Raw genomic sequence first — 23,280 nt, forward strand, 5'->3', positions numbered from 1 at the left:
TGTGGTATTTCAGGTGGCGTCTGGTTATGATGGTGCCTGAATCAAGTATGAAATATAAATTTTACACAAAGGATGGATTAGCCATTATGCAGCTGGTTGGGGATGGGGTGAGATGGGGAAGCATTCTGTGCTCCTTGAAACAGGCCAAAAAAAGGAAAAAAGGCTGCACACTGGAGCCTTTTTTCCCCCTGAAAAAAAATTTAACTGCTATTAAAAAGGCTGTTTGGGAAAATTAGATTTTACTAAATTATAAGTATTGAGACTGAGATAATATAATTTTTGAGACGTGTCACTGAAATATGAGATACATACAAGATTAACTTCCTCTGTCACTATTCATTAGTATTCTAAATGTCACTGTTAAGCTGTGGGGCTCAATGGATTTTGATCCTTTATGTTGCCTCTTAATTAAAGAAATTATTCCTGAAGAGTTTACTTTTCCCTGTGGCACTAAGTATGTAATGTTCATTAAGGAACCTTGAGGCTGGCTTCCTCCTACCTTTGGTTATCACATTGTCCTTAGAAATAGTAATTCATTTAATTCTCTCAACTACCATATAAGTAAGGCAGCCACAGAGAAAGTAAGCTGCTCATTTAAGATCACATTGTCACTAATGTGAACTAGCTGATTTGGACACAAGCCATCCTGCTCCAGAACTCTCCATTACGCTGGCTGTCTGATCTTGAGCTTGCTTTTCGTTTACATTTTTTTCTTGCTAACATTTGCATTCTTGAATCAGAGTGACAGACCACTCTCATGATTCATTAGGAAAATCTATAAGATACACACATGCATCCATTTAGATTTATCTACAGCATACTGTTTTGGTAAAGAATCATTTTTTCCAACATATATTTGTCACTAGCAAAGTTCAGTATTTGTGTAGAAAACATTTTTGCAAATAGCTACTTATGATGAGTGGATTTTTGGCAATGGATTTGCATTGATTATTAATTCTATTTAATTAATTTTATTGCTCCACAGAGAACATTTTTCTCGTAGTTGAAGGGCTGTTTTCACTGATTAAAATCTGAAGGATGTAAGGAAGATTGAGATCATGATGTTTTTCAAAGGCACTAGCAACCTCAAATGCTGTTCATTTAACCACTTGGCACTATATCAATGCTAAAAAAAGATCATATGATTTTCTCATGTAGTGAAACATATCTCATGAAATTTCAGGTTCTCTACTTGTGTTCTGTTTTGTTTAGATGAATAATGTAACAGCAGACTATTGTCTTGACATCATAAGGAAATTTGAAGTTTCAGAAGAAAATAAGGCGAAAAGTGTTCTTGGCATAGAAGGTAAAATAAGCAATATTCTTAATTTCTCATTCCTCAGTTCAGTTCACTAAGTTAAATTCTGTCAAAATTTTTAGGAAAAGAAATTAGCAGTATCTCTGGAATTACTGGTGATTCCAATACCTAGTTTCCTCCAAAGCAGATACAGTGATACTACCTCATCTGTTGCTTTTGCAGTGACCATCCATATTTTCGACTCCTGGCAGTTCAACTTAAGGCCACTATGTAGGAAAAGTACTAAGAAATATTTGGACTTTTCTCAAATAGCTAATGTTTGGAAATAGCCTGAACCTGATAATTTTATGGAGGGAACTGTGACCCTAAAATAAGTAATCTTTGAAACTGATGACTTGAAAGTAAATGTGTTTCTTCAAAAATGTTGGCAATGAATAAAAACAAAGACACTGAAATAGAGAACAGGGGGACAGCGACCAGAGGGGAAAGGGGAGGGATTTAGAGGAACTAGCATAAAGGACACATGGACAACAACTAAGGGAGGTGGAAATGGGAGGGAGGTGGGGAGCACAGGGGGTGGGTGGGTTGGGATGGGAGTAAAAGACAGAAAATTGTACTTGAAAAATAATTAAATAAAAAAAATGTTGGCAATGAACTAGTTTCACCTCGTTGGTAGCAGTGGAGAGGTTGGTTAGAACCACACGCCTTGTTAGTGCAACTGTCCCGTTTTATAATCGAGGAAAGTGAGGCTCAAAGAAATTAGTTTGCCCACAGATATATACTCAGAGTCTAGATCATAGGATCTTATATATAAATAATATGATACAAGACAGCTATATGTATGTCTAAATTACATGCATTTAAAATATAGAGAGAAGTAAATTATAGGCTTCTACTTAAGAGGAGATATTCTTAGTGCAAGGCCACTGGGCCAACCACTGCCTCAGAGCGGCAAAGCCACAGTTGATCTCACCATTTTTGACCTTCGGCCTCCTTTTCCCCTGCTCCCAGGCTCAGTGTAGACAAGGTGGGGTCTGATACCATGTGTTTACTTCCTGGGGGAGAGGGTAATTAAAAATGGAAAGGAATGATTGAAAATTTATATGATCAAAAACCATTTTAAAAACAGCCAGAAAAAAAAACAAATTTGGACCATACTAAAATGTGAACCTTTTCCTTGGTGCGGACCTCAAAGATGGAATTTGACATGATTTCTAAGTTTTGGCCATAAAGAAGGGCGTGAAGAAATTCTCCAGTGTCTCAGAGGGTATTTACAGATAAAGCTTTACCACAGGATTCTTGAAGACTTGAAGCATTTTACCCTAAAACCATTTAATTTAGGTACTTGTGAGTCATTCACGTATTTATTTATATGTTGATGAATGCCTTTTCTACCTAGGTAATATGTTTTGAAAGACTATAGAAAAACTGGTAGGTTCTACATAACTGATAAGCAATACTTCTAGCTATTAAATGTGCTGGCAACCAGCTGCATCTTTCCAAAGCCAACGTCAGAGTCAAACAATCACACCCTGGATTTTGTCTGTGCCTAACTTTTGGTCTGCTCTTCCAACCATGGCACTAACAATATTGTTTTCCAAATCAACTTAATAACCTGTGAGATCATTGATGGATTATTGTACCACTTAGTGTGAATGATGCTTTAATGTTTCCTCAGTTACCAGTTAGATCACATTGCATAGTCCTAGCTTGGACTCAGTAGTTACTGAATGGCTTTGCAGGGAACCCTCCCCTACTAGCTGAAATTATTAAAAAGTTCTGTTTTCTGTAGGTTGTGTTTAAACTGTTATTCCCTAAAGTCATATTTAAGCTCTTGGCACTGTCTACTTGACCTGTCGCAAATGTCTCATTGCACATTCCCCCGCCTCCCACACCCTGTTCCCTTCCAAGGCTGTCCTGAGGGTAACTAAGACAATCCCTGTCAGCATACTTTGATCTCTGTGTGTCCTTGTTACAGTCGATTAAGTACATAGGCTTTGAAGCTCTAGTACTTCACTCTTTCTTCCAAAGGCTTCACGAACTTCATGCGCAGTCCTGCTGGCGACGTCTTTAACCCATTGCACAACGAAGTGTACCAGGACATGGACCAGCCCCTGTGCAACTACTACATCGCCTCCTCTCACAACACGTACCTGACTGGGGACCAGCTCCTTTCTCAGTCCAAGGTGGACATGTATGCTCGGGTGCTGCAGGAGGGCTGTCGCTGCGTGGAAGGTATGCCCATTGTCTGAGCTCTGGTTAGTGTTGGTGAACACGTCCTGTAGTTGATCACTCAAGTCTAGTTTAAAGATTTTATTTATTTATTTTTAGAGAGAGGGGAAGGGAGGGAGAGATATCAATGTGCGGTTGCCTCTTATGTGGCCCCCACTGGGGACCTGGCCCCCAACCCAGGCATGTACCCTGACTGGGAATTGAACCTGCGACACTTTAGTTCGCAGCCCGCACTTGATCCACTGAGCTACACCAGCCAGGCAGGGCCTCAAGTTTAGTTTAAATAATGGTGATCTCAAAAGTGCATTCTCATGAATGACAATGATTTTCTCCCTCATTATAAAGTCATTCTTAACTCATAGTCCTCTCTGGTTTCTCCCTACTGGTTGCTCAAAAATTGTACTAACAATAAAAAATTTTCTAGAAAGATATTTTTGATTAAATAGTGGCAAAAATATATCAGGATAATTCCATGCTCTGTCACTCAGCCAATATTTAGTCGATTTCTAGTGGGTTCATGGGGGTGAGGACACAAATGTAAGACATGGCTTCTGTCTCCAAGGAGTTCACAGGCTAGGGAAAGGGTGAAAGGTAAAAGCAATAATACCGTGTGAAAATCCCACTGGTCGTATGTGGTAGAGAAGTGGTATGGAAAGTAAGGTGTGAGGTCAAGTGCAATGAGGAAGCAGGTCGGCTGGGAAGGTAGACTTGTATTAGTCATGAAGGATTTTGAGTGCTGCAGTGAGGAACTGTAACTTCAGCTTTGGGCATCTCAGGTCCAATAAAGGGTCTTAAGACCTGTGGAGATATAATTAGACTTGAAATTTAGAAAGGCTGCTTGGCAAAATATAACCAAAGACACTGAAATAGAGAACAGGCTGACAGTGACCAGAGGGGAGAGGGGAGGGAATTTCAGGGGAAATAGGGGAGGGATTTAGAGGAACATATATAAAGGATACATGGACAACAACTGAGAAGGGTGGAAATGGGAGGGACGGAGGGGGGAGCATGGGAAGTGGGATGGGATGGGAGTAATAGACAGAAAACAGTACTTGAAAAATAATTAAATAAAAAAATTGGGGAAAAAAGGCTACTTGGGCAACAGTGTAAGAGGATAATTTTTTTTAGGATGTGTGTTTGTGGAAGGGGAGAGGAGATGAAGTCTGAGTGAGGAGAATGATGGGAAGGCTATTGCAAAGATGTAAAGGAAGGGGTGTAGAAGCTTGGACCAAGCGAGAGATAGTTATTAAAGAAGCAAACTAACCAGGACCTGGTGAGAGAAGTAAAGGACGTGGGGATGCAGGGCAGAACTGGATTGAGAGAATGGCAGTCCCACCTCCTATGGGAAATCTAGTGGCAAGAGCATTAATCAGTTCAGTTTTCCATTTGCTGAGTTCATAGTGACTTTTGTAACATTTATGTCAGTATTTTTATCAATTAGTTGGATAACCATATCTGAACTCGCTAGGAGTATCCAGGCAAGATAAAGATTCCATAATTCTGAGCTTCCTGTGTGGCAGTGAAAATCACAAAAGTATACACGACCGCTTACAGGGAGGAGTGAACAAGAGAACAAGGCCCGAGGGCAGCATTCAGAAGGTCAGAATAGCAAGGGGACCCAGTATTAGAAAGATACTGGGGACAGCGCACACAAAATGGTGACGTGGACCTAAGGATTGAAAGTATCAGAAAGGAATGGGCAAAGTGTCCCCTGCAACAGAAAAGTAAAATAAGGTAAAGAGCAAGTGGCCAATCTCATTTTTGCTAGTTGAGATCTTATAAGTTTGGTGACACATTAGTTGGAAGTAGAGAGTCGCTCATCTGTGGGTTAGAGTCTCAGCATTTTTCTGCCTCAGAGGGAGATTTGATGATACAGGGTTAGGAAGATTATAAAATGGGGATATGGTTTTGTATTTAGATAGGATAACAGGACATGAGATTTTAAAAGGGTTTGTGTCAGCCTCCTAAGGAAGTAGGACAGAGCATCATCTACTAAGTGTACAGCGGTTGGAGGTTGGCTTGGGGTCATAAGGAGATCAGCAAACTTGGAAAGTCATCAGGTAGCGGGTGAGGATTGACAAGGTAAATTGGGGAAGCCCAGTTCTCTGTGGGTACAGAGACAATGGTGACTGACAGGTGAGTAGCTTAAGCAATTGTGTAATGAAGGTGTGTATAAAATATTAACATGAAAAATCTTTCGAGCCACAAAAGGTCTTGAGGCAGTGTTCTGCTCTCAGCCACCGCTCAACCGTCCTTGTTCACTCAGCACTCAACAGGTTTCCCACGTCTGACGTGAGTAGAGGTATGGGGGCACACCGTCATCGGATTCGTGGGGATAGCTGCCCACTCTGCTCCATGGTGACTTTTCTTGGAGGCCAAGTCTGGAGAATGGCTTCTAGTGACTCCATGAAGTGACATGAATTCTAGGCAGTCTTGCCATTTTTTTTTTTTTTACCTGTGTTGTGTACTGTATTTCTTTTGCTTTTCATGTCCTTCAGGTACCCAGCTTCTTCTTTTCTGGTTTCTTTGTTCGAAGTCAGTGTCCCATCCAAGCTGAATCATGTTCCCCATGATCAACTTTTTTTCCTAAAGTTTTCATTTATTGATTTTAGAGAAAGGAAGGGCAGGGAGAGAACAGAGGGAGAGGGAGAGAGAAACGTCGATTTGTTGTTCCACTTATTTATGCATTTTTTGGTTGATTCTTGTATGTGCCCTGACTGGGGATTCAACCTGCAACCTTGACATAACAGGGTGACATTCTGACCATCTGAGCTGCCTGGCCGGTCAATTTTTTTTATACTGAATTAAAACATCTAATCCTCCAGCTCTGTTTGGGATATTACGAAGGAAACTTATCTGATTAAGATTATAGTAAGGCACAGATGATTTTTTTTCTTAGCTTTTTCAGGGGTCTTTTAATTTTTAAATAAGAGCTTCTAGAAATTGTGTGCAGTAGATGCTATTGAAATGAACCATCTCTTACACATTTTTTCTTCCTGCCTGCCAGTCACCAAAGCACAGTATTAGAAAGAAGCTACTTGGCCCTCCTAAAGGGTTACCTGCTTCAGGTATTCACACCAACTGAGGATAGTCACAGCTGTGGTACTGTTTTAAAAGACTTGCAGTCTCTTCAGTATTTCCCTCATCAGAGTCCCATAGCTGGAGAGCTTGGAAGTTGGGATTTGAACCCAAGTTCAAATGTGACTCCCGCACTTCACTGTTTTTCAGGAAGTCTTTTTTTTTTTTAAGTAACAAGCATTGAAAAACATGACCAGCCCTAGAAGGGCTAAAGCAAAGTGTATGGCACAGAGGGTAGGTTGACTTTAAAATGAGAAATTTGCTTGTCTCATGTTAGGCCTGGCATCTAAATATTTAGATATTTCTGAAGACTTAAAATTTGATTGTATGATCTTTTGTGTTCTCTAAAAATTTCTATCAGTCCTGCAATTTGAAGATCTTAGGTTACATTTGAAACTTGGCCTGGAGACACCAATGTATGTATGCCCTTAAGTCCAGATGAAGTTGTTCATATTCTCAAACAGTTGTAGCTAGGATTTAAAGAGCCTGATTTATACAATGTAGCAGGTCATGAAATGATCATTGCAGGTGCCCCAGATTTGGAGAGTAATAATTCTGGACAGTTTCTTCATGGAGTTGTAACCCAAAGAATATCTTCGCTTTCAAGCTTCTATTTTGATAGCATTGTATTTGCCATCTCCATTAGTGCAGCTGCAGTGGTGTCCTTGGTCAGGATATATATGATGTCTTGGGGAGGAATAATAATTCTTTTTTGGTTAAAGTGGGCTTGTCAGAAAATCAAATTGATAACATTTTGTACATGGCCTTTTAATCTCCTGATTTTCAGCCTGAGTTACTCGTAAAGATGGATGTTTTGTCCAGGGGATTTCCACTCTCATTATGGAAGAGATGTGGCGTTGCTGGTATAATCGATTTACAGCCTTTCCGTGATCACTGGGAGCTCTCTCGGGGGGAATGTTTTTAAGTGGCATTATGAAGAGCTGTCAGGTCGGCTGCTTGGCCTTTGGAGCTGACCAACTGTGTCAGAGAGCTTTCCCAGGCCTTTCCAGTGTGACCTGATGGGCAAACTGGCCCTGGCTGTTTTGTGGGTAGGGGAATTGGGTAGAAGATTTTGACCTTGCCAACAGTCTCATGGCAACATGAGCTCTAACAGGAAATGTCACTGCTGTTTGAACATGACTACCAATGCCACATATTAGCATGCCAGCACCAGTTGGGAGTGTCGTTATCTTCATTTATGTGTTCATGCTAATCAGATCAAGTGTGCTGTTGCCTTATCTACATCACACATGCATGTATTTATATATATTTTGGAAAAGATTAGTGTATTTATGAGGAATCCTGTTATGTGCTCACTCATGCAAGATGGGGCTATAAATCAGGGTGTAAATTGTCGAAAATCTGTATTTTTGAAACACCTGTTTATTCTTTCAACACCTCTATCCAAATGCAAATTAAAGAATGATCTGCAGAGTGAAAGGTCACTGGTTTTATTTCCAGTCAGGGCACATGGTTGGGTTACAGGCCCGGTCCCTGACTGGGGGCATGCAGGAGGCAACCGCTCAATGTGTCTCTCGCACATCAATGTTTCTTTCCATCTCTTTCTCCCTCCTTTCTCTTCTCTCTAAAAATAAATAAATAACACATTAAAAAAAAAGAAAATATCTTTAAAAAAATGTCAAGTATATGTGGAGGGAAGGATGGGGTTTCTCTTGTAGAAGAGGTCTTTGATAACTTTTACCTTATTGCGAGCTCAAAGGAACCATATGGCACTACATAATAGTGTACCGAAACCTTTGGTCTTCTCAACAGTATCTTTATTTTTGAACTTTGCTTCCAGTATTCCTATGATATTAACCTTGAAAATTTTTTTCTTCTTTTACCTTCTCTAATTATTTCCCTAAGAATATTTTAACAACTAATGCTTAGTTGTTATATAGATATATAGATATCTATATATATCTGTATCTTAGTTATATAGATAACTGTATTAGGTAACATCAGTCTTTGCTTATAAGGCCTTCAACTGATTGGATGAGGCCCACCTCTCACATTAAGGAGAATAATCTGCTTTATCCAAAGCTTATTGATTGAAATATTTTTTTATTTTGCCCTGGCTGGTGCAGCTCAGTAGATTGAGCGCGGGCTGTGAACCAAAGGGTCACCAGTTTGATTCCCAGTCAGGGCATGTGCCTGTGTTGCAGGCCAGGTCCTCAGTGGGGGTGTGTGAGAGGTAACCACACATTGATGTTTCTCTTTCTCCCTCCCTTCCCCTCTTTCTAAAAATAAATAAATAAACTCTTTTTAAAGAGAAATATTTTTATTTAATTATATTTTATTGATTATGTTATTACGGTTGTACTGATTTCCCCCCCTTCACCCCCCTCCTCCCAGCACCATCCCATTCCTTCAGGCAATCTCCCCACATTGCTCATATCAACGAGTCGTGCGAGTAAGTTCTTTGGCTGCTCCATTTCCCACACCGTCCTGTACATCCCCAGGGCTATGCTGTAACTACCTATTTGTACTTCTTAGTCCCCTCACCTCTGCTCCCACTCCTCCACACCCCTCTCGCGTCTGGCAATCATCAAACTGCTCTCTGTATCCATGATTCTGTCTCTGTTCTTCTTGTTTGCTTAGTTTCTTCTTTAGATTTCATTGTTGAGAGATAAGTATTTATTATGATTTTATTGTTCATAGTTTTGATCTTTTTCTTATATAAGTCCCTTTAAATTTCAGATAATGGTTTGTTGATGGTGAACTTTTAGGGTTTTTTGTTTGTTTGTTTGTTTGTTTGTTTGTCTGGGAAACTCTTTATCTGCCCTTTGAGTCTAGATGATAACTTTGCTGGGTAGAGCAATCTTGGCTGTACGTTCCTGCCTTTCATGACTTTAAGTATTTCTTGTCAATTCCTGCTAGTCTGCAAAGTTTCTTTCGAGAAATCAGCTGACAGTCTTATGGGGACTCCTCTGTAGGTAACTAACTCCTTATCTCTTGCTGCTTTTAAGATTTATCTTTAACCTTTGACATTTTAATTATGATGTGTGTCTTGGAGTGGGCCTCTCTGTGCTTCCCGGATGTGCATGTCTATTTCCTTCACCAAATTAGTGAAGTTTTCTTTCATTATTTTTTCAAATAGATTTCCAATTTCTTGCTCTTTCTCTTTTCCCTCCTGCACCTTTCTGATGTGAACGTTGGACCTTTTGAAGTTGTCCCAGAGGCTGCTTATACTATCCTCATTTTTTTGGATTCTTTTTTTTCTTATTGTTCTGATTGCGTGGTTTTTGCTTCCGTATGTTTCAAATCGCTGAACTGATACTCAGTTTCATCTACTCCACTATTGTTTCCCTGTAAATTGTTCTTTATTTCAATTAGTGTATCCTTCATTTCTGACTGGGTCTTTTTTATTTTGAGGGTCCTTACTAAGTTCCTTGAGCATCCTTGTAACCAGTGTTTCAAACTCTGCCTCTGATAGATTGCTCATCTCCATTTTATTTAGCTTTTTGGAGTTGATCTGCTCTTTCATTTGGGCCATGTTTCTTTGTCTCTTCACTTTGGCAGCCTCCCTGTGTTTCTTCCTATGTATTAGGTAGAGCAGCTTTGACTCCATGTCTCGATAGTGTGTTCTAATGCAGTAGGTGTCCTGTAGGGTCCAATGGCACAGCTTCCCCTATTATCCAAGCTGGCTCCTTGAGGTGTACCCTTTGTGTGGGCTGAGTACACCCTCCTCTTATAGTTGAGCCTTGGTTGAGAGGATTTAGGAAGTTATGAAGCATGAGCCAAGACCAGCCATTCATCTGTCAAAGCACCATGGGTGGGCCTAATGTTGGCTGGGGTGGAGTCTCAGGAGATCTCCAGGGCAGGGCAAACAGTATTTGCTAGGTGGATAGAGTCCCAGATATGGCACTAGCTTGCCGGCTCTGTTGGAGGAGGTCATTTTAGTGACCACATCCTCTTGCAAGGGATGGCTGGCCACTGTCGTCCAGTTGTGTGCCGAATGAAAGAAAACAGGTTGAGCAAGCACTAGCCAGTCTCCAGCACCAGAGAGTGTGGAAACCTTGGGGTTAAGCAGGTGGAGGTTGCTGCAGGATAATTATTAGTAAATTTAGCCTATATCTACTGAGTACATACTATGAGTTGGATGCTATGTTATGCACTGGGTAGGCTTTCGAACAAAGGAACAACATGGTAAAGGCATGTGGAAATTAGTCTGATGGCAGAGTTTAAAACAAGAGAAGGCATACCCTAAGTTGGGGAGGATGGCGAGGAAGCGAGTGAGTGCCTTTCTCCAGCTCGGGGCCAATGATGTTGTCTACACACATAATGTCAGTTTTGTCAGTAAAAATATCAGTTCTCTGTGCCAAATTATAAGCAACTTTGTATGTACTTAATCACCACTGAAAGTTATGATGCAAGTGCTATTATTATTTTTTTATAGATGATAAAAACGAGACTTTAAATGATTCAATCATTTGCCCATATTCACATGAATCTTGGCAGGGCCTGAGGGTTTGAACATAGGATGTCCATGTTATTTTATAACTACTGTAGAATTAGTAGAATGTAAATAAATCTCATGGAAATATAATTGAAATAAACAAAAATGAAAACCCTATTATTGATTTGAGATGGGCACTGTGACTTACTAAAAGACCTTAGTCAACTGAAGAAGTGAAATTAATGAATTAACCTGTTAAGAAACTATCACGATCCTCGGAACACTGGGTTTAGATCAGTTTCTAATGCGAGTTCCTGGTAAAGGCTAAGCTGCTTGTGAATGTGGCATCTTTGTTAACTTACGAGCACCCCCAAACAAATTTTTATTATCTTTAATTCCTTGTTCTGATACACACGTAAATATAGCAGAATGCCTATTTCTCTGTTTGACATCCTTGTTGTGATTATAATACGTATAATCTCAAATAATAAAACAGTACTTATTTGCTGTCTCCAGAAATATTAGTGAGTGCCAGAGCTTTTGGTTGTTGATACGAAGTTCTGTCGTTGGCAGTTGATTGCTGGGATGGCCCGGACGGAGAGCCGGTCGTTCACCACGGTTATACTCTCACTTCAAAAATCCCCTTCAGAGATGTGGTGGAGACCATCAACAAGCACGCGTTCCTGAAGAATGAGTAAGTGTGGCGACCCTGGGGGAGCCGAGCTCAGCCAGCGCACGGGGAGTTGCCCGACGGAACGAGACTACAACAGTGCACTCTCCCTTGGAGTGTTTACCTCCTTTCTTCTCCCCTCGGCCTCTCCTTCCTCCCCAACAGAACATTGAGAACAAGTAGCATGGACTCCACCTACATACGTTCTTATGCTGCACTCATTCCTTACCCCATTCTGTCTCTAAATGTTGCTTCTTTAAAGCATAGTCTTGCAAAGAGTGACCTCAGAATTTCTAAGCTCAGGGTGTACAGAGTGTCCATCAAGTCTGGAAACACAGGTCACTATACAGAGTACTTTATCAGTGTTATATTACAATTCAGTAAAATGATATCTAGGTTTGTAGACTTGCTGGATGTCCAAATATGCTATAGTGTCTTGCATACTTATGTTACTTGACTCTTCCTTAGTATTTGATAGTGTTTACTATTTTCTCCCTGACGCCTCCTTTTTTGGTTTGTTTCTATTATAACATTCTCTCCTCCATTGCTGTTATTGCTTCTCACTCTCCTTTTTTGGCCCATGGTCTTCTGTTTTATTTCCTTCCTCCTTTAATTATCATTATTTTTTCAAGTGGTTGCTCTTGGCCTGTTTTTTGGTCATTAGTCTAATTATACATTCAGAACTCCTCCCCACAAGTTCCAGAGCTGTACAGAAGCAAATGAAAATTACATTTGCATAAGGTTAATCTAATAAAAGTTAGTAGCCTTTAACATTTTTAATATTTGATCTTGTCATGAATTGCCAATGAGGATGAAATGCTGTTCTAGGGAGAGGCTCTTAGGTTTGGCTTATGATGTCTTCTATAATACATGGAGAATCGTGAGTACTGATTTCTGATACATCATTACTATGAGTCCTAGCCAGGTTGAAGAAGTGAATTTACCGCTTCATTCCCAGTGTGTGAAGCAGCCTGTTGAGAAGACCTGCTACCTACGTCCCTCAGGGAAGCCTCTGGTGACTTGGTGGTGCTTACACCCCATTGGGGGATCCTTAGGAGAAGAGCACTTCATGTTAAAATAATTAATAAGCTTGTTTAGCACATTTTAAAAGTTCATTCTTTTTCTTTTCTTTCTTAAGCTTTAATTGAATGTTGGAAACCAGGTTTTCTCAACCTTTGCACTATGGACATTTTAGGCCAGATAACTGTTGATGCGGGGAATTGTCTGGTGCACGTAGGATGGTGAGCAGCATCCTAGACTTCTACCCAGTAAATGCCAGTGGCACCCCTCACATTGTGACCAGCGAGAACATCTTCAGACACTGACAAATGTCCCTGTGCCCGAGTGGGTGGTGCTGCACAATTGCCTCCTTCCCTTGTTGAGAAACATTACTTTACATCAAGCATATTTAGACACTAGTGGGCTTTTCACAAACAGGTCAGCTACTTAAGAATTCATCCCTAGATTTCCGTGATTGCTAGACACTTGCATAGACACTAAGGGTTGCTCATTTGTTGTCATCTCTTTCTTTTCCTGCCACTCTGTATCAAACCCGTGTGAGGACATAAGATCAGATAGTCAGATAACCAAACCGACTTCAGTCACAAAGGTTCTTCTCTTAAATGACCTCTGGTGTCAGGTGTCACTAATAAGGATAGAATATACTTTCAGGAGGTCACAGCCTATATTGTAGAGCTCATGCTTGTAATGCAAGCCAAGAAACAAAAATTTTTCTCTCCATAGATATATTAGACAAGTTAAATACTGACTTGTAACTCTGGAAAAATATATTACCTAATACTTTGGAAGATATTGATGGAAAGCTGAAAAACAATCAAAACAAACCCAAATTTGAAGCAATTTATTGCTCCAGGTTAAAAGCAAAGTCAGAAGAGGAGTAATATCATGTAATCACTTCTGGTTACATGATATTACTTGACCACCACCTCCAGGCTGTCTTTGGTAATCACTTTACTTAGGTCTTAAATTCTCCACACCAAAACCTGAGTGCTCGTAGTGAGTGAGTGCTTAAGTTTTCTTTCTTCTTTTTTCTAAAAGTAGAGTCTTAGTATATAATTGTATACAAATGATTTTGAAATGCCTGACACAGGATGCAATAAAACACAAAATTTCACTATTTTATCCTCAATAATAATATTCAAGCTGGGAGCTGATTATATATTTTATTTATGACATATATTAAGTGAAAACATCTGCATTTGATGCTATTCAGTGGTCTCTTAGATGTTGCTAGGCTTTTGAATAAATAAAACAAAATTATATTATGTGAGTTTTATTTCTTTAGGCTTCTTATTTCTCTTAAGATTTTCTCTTTTATTTAAAAGACATATATATACTTGCACATCATTTTTGTTTCATGACACAAAGTATCAAACTAAGTCATCCCATGTGAATTGGTGTTTTGTATGGCCATTATGCCTGGTAAAGTATGTTTACTCAGAGGATTTGTTTGTGTGTGGTGTGTGTGTGTGTGTAATGCATCTCTCATTTTCCTCATCATGAAGTATTTTAACCATCAACACTCTCTCCAGTTACCAGGATTGCAAGAACATAATGAATACAGAACAAGTGTCAAAACACCCCGAGTTGCCGGGGCTTGCTTTTAGAACGTGGTGCTTTTTCCGCAGGTTCCCGGTCATCCTGTCTATTGAGAATCACTGCAGTGTGCAGCAGCAAAGGAAGATTGCTCAGTACCTGAAAGGAATATTCCAGGACAAACTGGACCTTTCATCTGTGGATATGGGTGATTCCAAGCAGCTTCCAAGTCCTCAAAGTTTGAAAGGCAAAATCCTAGTGAAGGTAATTATCTGAAGGAACAGTAAAGGCATTAATGACCAACTCAGCCCTCCCTCCCATAAGGGTTACAAAGTGGTTTCCCAGGAGAATAATAATCCGAGTCCACACATAAAAGGCTGTCTTGATTTGTGTATGAACCTTGCTCCAATTTATTTATAGTCGTACCTTAAGAAAATGCTAGTTATTAAATGACTGCATATTTTAGAATGTTTTTACACTATTAATACTGTAAGCCAAGGCTTAATATTTTAGGCTTGTATTAGCTCAGACTGGAGAACTGTGTGGGGCACAGAGGCAGAGAAGGCTCCTGTGTTGGTCTCTGAGAGCATTTCTTTCAGATTCTTCTCTCCCATTTCAAGCTTCAGTGACTGTCTGTCAAAAAAGACGAACCATCTTCATGGTTGGTCAGGCGTGGTTATGTAAGTGAGAAGCACTCCCTTCAAAGGGGAGCACAGTCACAGACATAGTGCCACTCGGGACGTGCATGCATGCGAAGCAGTGGCTGTGACGAGAATGATGTTTCATAAACAGATGTTTCTGAAGGGGAAAGCTTTCCACCTGCAATAATTATTATCAATGCGAGGAATGCCCAGAAAGACAGACACTTCCTTGAGATTGCAGATTGCTTTGTGAATTCACGTAATGCCAGATAATTTTGTGTTTGAATTAAAGCCATCTTGGACACTTGTATTGTTTTCAGACTAAAAATCTAAGGAAGAACAGTAGAGTATTAATATTCAAACTGGATTATATTTTACCAAAAAGGGGTGTGCATACAAACTCCCCCCAAACATCACATAAGAGGTGCAAAAATGTCAAACACTGTGATTTCGTAGCAAGACTTTAAGGGAGGTCAGCAAGTGGCAAAGATATAAAGTATTCATCTTCAGCATTGGTCAAACCTGTTTTTCTATCATTAAATGAGAATTATACACTGACTCCATCAAAGAGGTTGTGCATTTGTATGTGTGAAAGCATTTTGAATAAAGTTCCAAATAATGCAAGCGACAGCATCATCAATTGTCCTGAAGTCTTCCTGAAGAAAACTTTTGTGATGATGAATAGTGATGGTTGGGTTAGAAAGCTGTTACCTATGTCACACTGTAAATGTTTCCACTTTCCTGAATCACCTTTAGTCAGCAGTCAGAAGGTTAAATGCAGAATGAGTCCATTTGATTGAAACCCTTGCTTTTTGGACAGTGAAACTTAAGGTAGATATTGATATGAATTAATTGAATCCCTTCTGAGTAACTGGACTTCAGTCACTTAACACGGAATGTCCCAGGGCTGATGGGCACCAGGATGAGTCGGATCCAGAAAATCTGAGGAGCTCATTGGAGGAGGTGGCATCAGATGTAGGCTGTGAGTAAAGTATTTCAAGGCAGCCGAGGTCTGTTAGCTAGTAGTGACATCCTTCAGACTTTCAGGAGAATGAATTCTAGATCTATAAACCAGCATGCTTCCATCTAAAGCAAAAACAAGGGAACTGATTTTCCTATGTTCCCTTTGCATCAGCAATTTCTGGTCCAAAAAGCATTGTTCGAATGGCTACCTACCACTTTGGAGATAGGCACGTTGTTCATTATTATAACTGTAACACATATGCACTTTCCAGCCGTGTGTATGTGTGTGGATTGCTCTTAATGGCACCGGATGGGTATGATGCTTGTTATAATGAGCCATTATATTGTCAAAAATAAGCCTGATTTTTAGTTGTAAATATAGCATCCACAATTAGTTATATTTCATTGAAAGTAATTAAACTGCCTTTTCTTGAAAGTCTCTTTTCCCTTGTTTTGCTAGTAATTCAAACTATCTGCTAGGTAGTCAGTTTGAAGTAATGATTGGGCAAGGGATAACACATTTTTATTCTTCACTTTTTAAAAGTTATTTATCTTTTTAAAGATTTTATTTATTTCTCTTTAGAGGGGAAGGGAAGGAGAGAAGGAGAGAAATATCAATGTATGGTTGCCTCTCGTGAGTCCCCTGCCGGGAACTGGCCTGCAACCCAGGAATGTGCCCTGACTGGGAATCGAACCACGATTGTGTGGTTCCCAGGCTCATGCTCAATCCACTGAGCTACACCAGCTAGGGCTAAAAGTTATTTTTAATTGTAGTAAAATACAAATAATAAAATTTACCTTTTATCTTAACCATTTTTAATTGTACATTTCAGTAGTGTTAAGTACACTCACATAAGCATGTAACTAATCCCCGGAACTCTTTTCATCTTGCAGAACTAAAACTCCACCCTATTAAACAATCTGAGATTGTTCCCTCCCCACAGCCCCTGGGACCACTATTCTCCTTTCTGTCTTTATGAATTTGATTACTCTGGGTAGCTCATATGAGTGGAGTCATATATATTTTGTGGTGGTTATTTTGCTTGGCCTAATGTCCTCAAGGTTCATCCATACTGTAGTGTGTGTCATCGTTTCTTTCCTTTTTTTTTTTTTTTGGCTGAATAATATGCCATCGTATGCATACACCACATTTTGTTTATCTACTCATCTGTTGGTAGACACTTGGATTGCTTTCATCTTTAAGCTATTGTGAATTTATTTTCATTTTTAAGTAGAGCATTTTGTTCCATTTCAGGGTAAGAAGTTGCCTTATCACCTTGGAGATGATGCAGAGGAAGGAGAAGTTTCAGATGAAGACAGTGCAGATGAAATTGAAGATGAGTGCAAATTCCAGCTCCATTATGTAAGTTACAGACATGGCCATCATTTTTACCCTCAATGGGCTGCGATAAAAATTTCAGCTGTGCTGGGTCCTCACAAACATAAGGATATTTATTGAGTAGAAAAGGATATTTGCTGGAAGTTACTTTGTGTGCTTGCCCACTGACCCACAAATGTTTATGGAGTGAATGAGTCAAGGATTCTTGTGCCTTCAGGTTGGATGGAATGTTAGTGATCAACCCATCTGACCCTAACTCCAAGGACAAATCCCCTGCTGTCACAACTTGGACCAAACTCAAACTGCAGTTGGAAATGTCACTCTTTGTTGAAATAAACTGACTGCAGTATTGTTTCTCTGTCTCCTGCTAGCAGGAAACTAGCTCGCAGGATCCGGCCGCACGTGGGCCTGCTTCCCTAGGATGCCCTTGCTGGCCCTAAGATAAGGAACCCTGGGCTAGAGGATTTCAAAACTCTTTTGGACTCTTGGGTTGCTCTTTAATTTCCCATGTCTTAAATAAAATGGCATAGAATAGTGTGTTATCTGCATGGTGCTTTAGACCCCTGTCCTACATCAAGAAACCACCGTTCTAGAAAAGCACTATTTAGCCAGGTAATCCGAAGGGAATGTAAGCCTCAGGGACATACAAGCCTTAGAGAGATACCCACTCCCACCTCAACCTCACCCCCTCCATCCCATCTTGACAACTCACTCGACTGTCAGGATCACATGTGAACCTGAGAGTAGCATTTGCCCATGTACGTTTGTTGTGTATGGGGTTTACACTTTCATTTGTGTAGAAAAGCAGTGTTCCTCTAGCATTGTTATTCTGCCCTCAGGAAGACAGAGAAGTTTCGTATAAATTCTCCTAACTTGCATCATAGACCTGAATTTGTCTATTACATTGTTAGAAACGGTCTGCTCTCTTCTAGGTAGTAGTAACTGTGCTACCTTCCTGTAGGTACCGAAGGGAGCTGGCATCATTTTCAAAGGTGGCAAAGGCTTCATGGTAGCTGGTGCCCCAGGAGACATTTCTTTCTTGGCTTTAATAGACTTTGAAAGATTCAGCTTGAAGTAAAAAGGAAAAAAGTCACCATCTGTATTAATGTCTTGCCTTTTAATAGTTTATCTTGGCTTAATTTACTACCACTAACTAATGGGGCTGTGATTATAGAAAATTAATCTCAATATATTTACATATGTGAGACTATGCTTAATGTTTTAAACAGCTTCTTTTTTGCTCATCCAGATATTTACTATATTGTGATTAATTACTTGTGATTATGGGTAATTTAGCTCAATTTTTTAGCTTTATTTTATAAATTGGATTTTTGTCTCTGCTTTTCATTACCTTTGCATCTTGTTTCCAAGACATCTTGGTTGCTAACCTCAGAGTAATCTATCATTTGAACACAGGGAACAGAGAGGTTTGACTAGTTAAGAGTTTAGGGAACGCTATTCTTCGTGAAAATGAAGGTGGAAAATAATTACTATCACAATATAGTCATTTTTTGGTCTGAGTAAAACCCAAGTTGTTCTGGTTTTTAAATCCACCTACTTAAACATTTTCTTCTCCAATGTCAGTGAGCGCTCTAACTAAGTTAAATACCTGAAATTATAAAATTGAGTTAGCTACAGTTTTATAGAAACAAATCCATACCTTTGCCTGTGAAAATATCCAGCTGAGTTCCTCTCCTGTTCACAGCCTCGTAGTCAGTTTCTAGGGACCCAGAGACGTAGATAGTTTCAAGCATGATTCCGCAAAGAAAGCCTTGATCTTCCATTTGGATTCTTTGATTCGGGTCCTAGTAGATCTGGAAAGCCCCTTAATTGTGAAATTTTACAGGTGTGTCTTTGTTAGACCTTCAGAGAGAAACTACACACGGAAATCAACATTCTAGTGGAAATCTACAGTTTTTACTCCACTTTCCCAAATCCTTTTGTTTTTTTTGTTTTGGGGCTCTTGTAAGAAAAGGGAGTGCTGTCTGTAGAAAGCCAAGGTTTTATCCTGTAATCAGTCAATGTGTGGGCCACTGTCAGCAGGGGGCAAAAATGTAAATTCCCTGATCTTAAGGTTGTGTGCTGTGCATAGCTTATGCGAGACCAGTAACTGCCTCAATTTTAACTCAACAGAATGAGGTTAGATTTATAAGTTATATCTGAATTATTGCAATGGTTGTTTTAGTTTAACATTCATGAACACTCAAATACTAACTCTCACGAGATTTAGACAAGATTCAGTTGCACGTTCAACCGATTTTTATTCAGCATCTCCTATTGGAGATGTAGCCATCATGTTGTAGGAGTTGGGGTATCAGTAAACAAAACAGCTAAAAATCTTTGCCTTCATGGAGTTTATACATTACTGGGAGAAGGGGAGGAGAGACAAGGTTTGAATAAGTAACCTCGTGTACTAGGCAAAAGGAAACAATGAGGGAAAAGTGGACAAAGGGAGGTACATGAAGGGTCTGTCAAAGATTTAAATGGTCAGGAAAGGTCTCATAGGGAAGGTAACATGAGCAAAGACCTGGAGACGTTAGTCATGCTGGTATCTGGGGAGGACTGTTCCAGTCAGAGGTCTTTGCAAAGGTCAGAAGCAGACTTTGTGGCTCGTCCAGGATTATCCTCATGTTAGAAGCAGAGCGCTCACACTGATCTTATCACTCCTGCTAGTCTACTTGTTATTTCTAACTAAGGGACTCAAATCACACAGCAAGTTTATTTCTCATGTAACAAATGCTTTCTGTTGTTGAATTAATTGAATCCTTTAAGCTTCTGCTTCATATTGTTTTGTGGCTTCAGCCATTGAGAAAATCTGGCTCGTAATATATAAGCCACAAGGTAAAGCCTGTGTGTCCAGTGATCTGAGAATCATACAGCTCAAAGGAACAGGAACAGTTTCCTTTCAACCACAGTACAATGATCAGACTTGACACACTGCGGCCAGCTCACCATTATTCATCTTTAGTGAATGACAATGCGCCTTGTAGGCTTTCCACCCCCGTATTTCAACTTCACTGATGCTTCTCCTCTCCTGCTGAGTTACACAGTGTCTTATTTCTTGCCCTCTCTGGGCTAGCCAGCTTCTCAGGCACAAGTATCAACTCCCTTTCTCCCACGTGAAGCTCATGTCATCAACACCACACTTTCCAACAAGTTTTAAATGAGCCACAGAACAGTCACATATAACAACTTTTTGTATTATACTAATGCCCTAAAACCATTATTCAACCTTGTATACATATCTCACGCTACACATAGTCATTGTCTTCCTCTCTTCCTCTTCCGCCCTTAGCCACAAATTCATCTTCCCTCCTAAGTGATTTGTTTTAGGATTTGACCCACTTGAGGGACTGGGGATCTTGTTAGATTAAGGGGTGTCAGCACTCACAGAAGAGATGAGTGACCTCATGCAGTTGTGGGGTCTCACTACCAAAAATGTTCACTCAGGGACTGAATGCCCATGTGCTAGACATGCTGTCACATCCTGCCAACAAGGGGTGGGGAACAGACAAGGTGGCCTGGAAGATTCCAGTAGTTTCTAGTACCTGATACACTTGTGCCACCCTGCCAAAGAGTAAAGGTAATGAACATGTAAGGTCTAACATAGTGTGCATATTATAGTCATGTATTGCGTAATGACATTTGGTCAACCACGAACTGCATGTGTGGCACTGGTTCCTTAAAATTATAGTGGAGCTGAAATATTCTATCCCTACTGACATCATAGCTGTGGTAGCATCATAGCACGACACACGACTCATGAGTTTGCAGTGCTGGTGTAAACACACCTACTGTGCTGCCAGTCTTATAAAAGTGCAGCACATACAACTATGTACGGCACATAATATTCAGTGATGATAATAAATGACTATGTTGCTGGCTTGTATATGTACTATGCTTTTAGCCATTATTTTAGAGCTTATTTTTATACTTATGAAGACAAGTTTACTCTAAAACAGTATGCCATATTACACTGGCAGCAGCCTCCTACATCTCAGGTTTACTCAGTCTCTTGATTACACTGTTTTCTCTTGTGCTTGATGTAATCTTGTGTTGTTTGTATAGTAACATACAGCACAGGCTTGGAGCAGTGACCACACCATACAGCCCAGGTGTGTAGTAGGTGGTACTGTCCGGGTTTGTGTAAGTGCACTCCGTGATGGTCTCCCCATGATAACACATTTCTAACGGCAGAGCTCTCAAAATGTGTCCCTGTTGTTACACAGCTGTGTGTGTGTGTGTGTGTGTGTGTATTTTTTCTTGTATTTCAAAGGTATTGTCTTCCAGAAACTAACTAGAATAGCTGAGAAGTTTCCTATGAGTCTCATTTTTCTTTTCTTGTTGATAATCTGTCTTTCCTTTTCTATCCTCTTTCTGTACTTTCACTATGAACTAGGAGTGAAGTTGATTTATTTAGTTATTTTCTTAACACTCAGTATTCATTTCCTATTAGAGAGCTCATGTTTTCTTTTATTTTCAAAATCAGCCATTTGTTTTCTTTGAATATTAGTTCTTTGCCATTTCTTCAGTCCTGTTTCTCTGGAAGTCCTATTAGATTTATGTTGGAATCTCACAGTCTGTTTGCCGTATCTCTTACTTATTTTTAATATTTTTAATCTCTGTGCTAACTTCTGGGTACCATTTATAATTAATTCATTAATTATCCCTTTGAGTTTGGTATAAAGTTTATTCTAGCTATTGTTCTTTTAATTTCAGTACTGCATGCTTTATTTACAAAATTCATTATTGGTTCTTTTTCATTGACACTTATTCTTATTTTGTTATTTAGCATCTTAGTTTCTCGAGTTTTTTATGGGGCTATTTCTTCACGTCTTTAAGCACCTAAACATACTAACTTAAATGTGGAACACTGAATTCCTATTTCATGGGTTGGTATTTGTGCCGTTGTGTCTTGGCATTACTTTTCCTCAAGGTTTTAGAATTTGGGGCTCAGGTTTGAAAAGGTTTGATTTTGAGTGGGATAGTTTTTCCTTCCATTCTCTTTCATTCTGTATTCACCCTTCTTAGCTCATGATTTTGGGATTGTTTCCAACTGAGAACCCCCCACCTATGCCCCACATTCCCGACCAGACCTGATATTGATGGTTTGGGGCTCTCCGCCCCTGGACACCCCTGATCTCATCACCAAACAGGCAGACAATTTGGTTGTCTTGTCACTCCTGCCTCTTTTGATGTTAAGTTTTATATCTTCTACATAGTAGTTTTCTTTAATGCTTTTGTTTATAAGCAAGGACCTGCTCCAGCTTTCCTCACCCACTTGGTTTCACCTCGTGAGACCCGCTCGGATCTCCCATGGCACGTGAACACCTTTAGTCTCTGTTACACTCTCAGGTGTGAGTGGCCCTCCCTACTTGCTTTGAATGTGCAGCTCAGCTGCATCCATGATCTGCAGTGATTTTGTTTATTTTTGACCTGGACTGACTTTTCTTTTTTAGATTCTTTTATCATCGGAGCAGTGGGGTCTTCAAAACATGAAGGCACGGTGGCGTGTATAACCCACATCCACGCACAGGTGCCCATACCCATTTACTTTGGACTGTATTTTGCTTTTGCTTAATTAAAATATATAAAGAATGTTTGCTGTAATAACTCTTAAAAATGTATGTTTAACAGTTCTAAAGAAACACTACCTGTTGCTATTATTTTTGATACTGTACTGTTATTTTTTTATACCTTAGCCAAAACCAGCTTTTAAATACCTAACATTTATTGAGCTCTTATTAAGCACAAGCAGTATGCTAAGGATTTTACTTACAGTATTGCATTTTATTCCCATAACCATGGGGATGGGGTAGGAACCAAGACTTTACTGATTAGGAAAATAAGGTTTGAGGGATGAATTAATTAGTCCAAGATCAGGGCTATGTGAACTTTCTAGAGTTAACTAATATGTAGTTTATTAGAGTTTTATTTAATTAAGGGAATCTTGATTTTTGTAAAAAAATCCTTTTATTTCTTAGCACATAAACAGGAGCCCATGGAGCTTTTCTAGAAGATTCCTAGAACTACAAAATCTTTCATTTCGATGTGATTAATCAGATAAGAGAAAAATACATCCACCATCCGTGATCTCAGGAGTGACATTAATTGCCTGTGAACTTTGTGTTTGGGGGTCCATCT

At 39.7% G+C, this 23,280-nt stretch overlaps 1 protein-coding gene across 7 annotated transcripts in view; it reads left to right on the plus strand.

Moving 5' to 3' along the window:
- The window catches only part of PLCH1 (phospholipase C eta 1), a 180,383-nt gene that overhangs the window by 124,209 nt on the left and 32,894 nt on the right, over positions 1–23,280 (plus strand). For all 7 annotated transcript variants that reach the window (XM_037046691.1, XM_037046684.1, XM_037046685.1 and 4 more), the window contains 5 exons: positions 1,213–1,306; positions 3,290–3,493; positions 11,541–11,661; positions 14,286–14,457; positions 17,053–17,160. In XM_037046691.1, the coding sequence (XP_036902586.1) occupies positions 1,213–1,306; positions 3,290–3,493; positions 11,541–11,661; positions 14,286–14,457; positions 17,053–17,160 (699 nt within the window). The remainder of the gene's footprint in view (positions 1–1,212; positions 1,307–3,289; positions 3,494–11,540; positions 11,662–14,285; positions 14,458–17,052; positions 17,161–23,280) is intronic.

The sequence above is a fragment of the Sturnira hondurensis genome, unplaced genomic scaffold (assembly GCF_014824575.4).
Source record: "Sturnira hondurensis isolate 20B ecotype Veracruz unplaced genomic scaffold, ASM1482457v3 Scaffold0005279, whole genome shotgun sequence".
Taxonomy (NCBI): Eukaryota; Metazoa; Chordata; class Mammalia; order Chiroptera; family Phyllostomidae; genus Sturnira; species Sturnira hondurensis.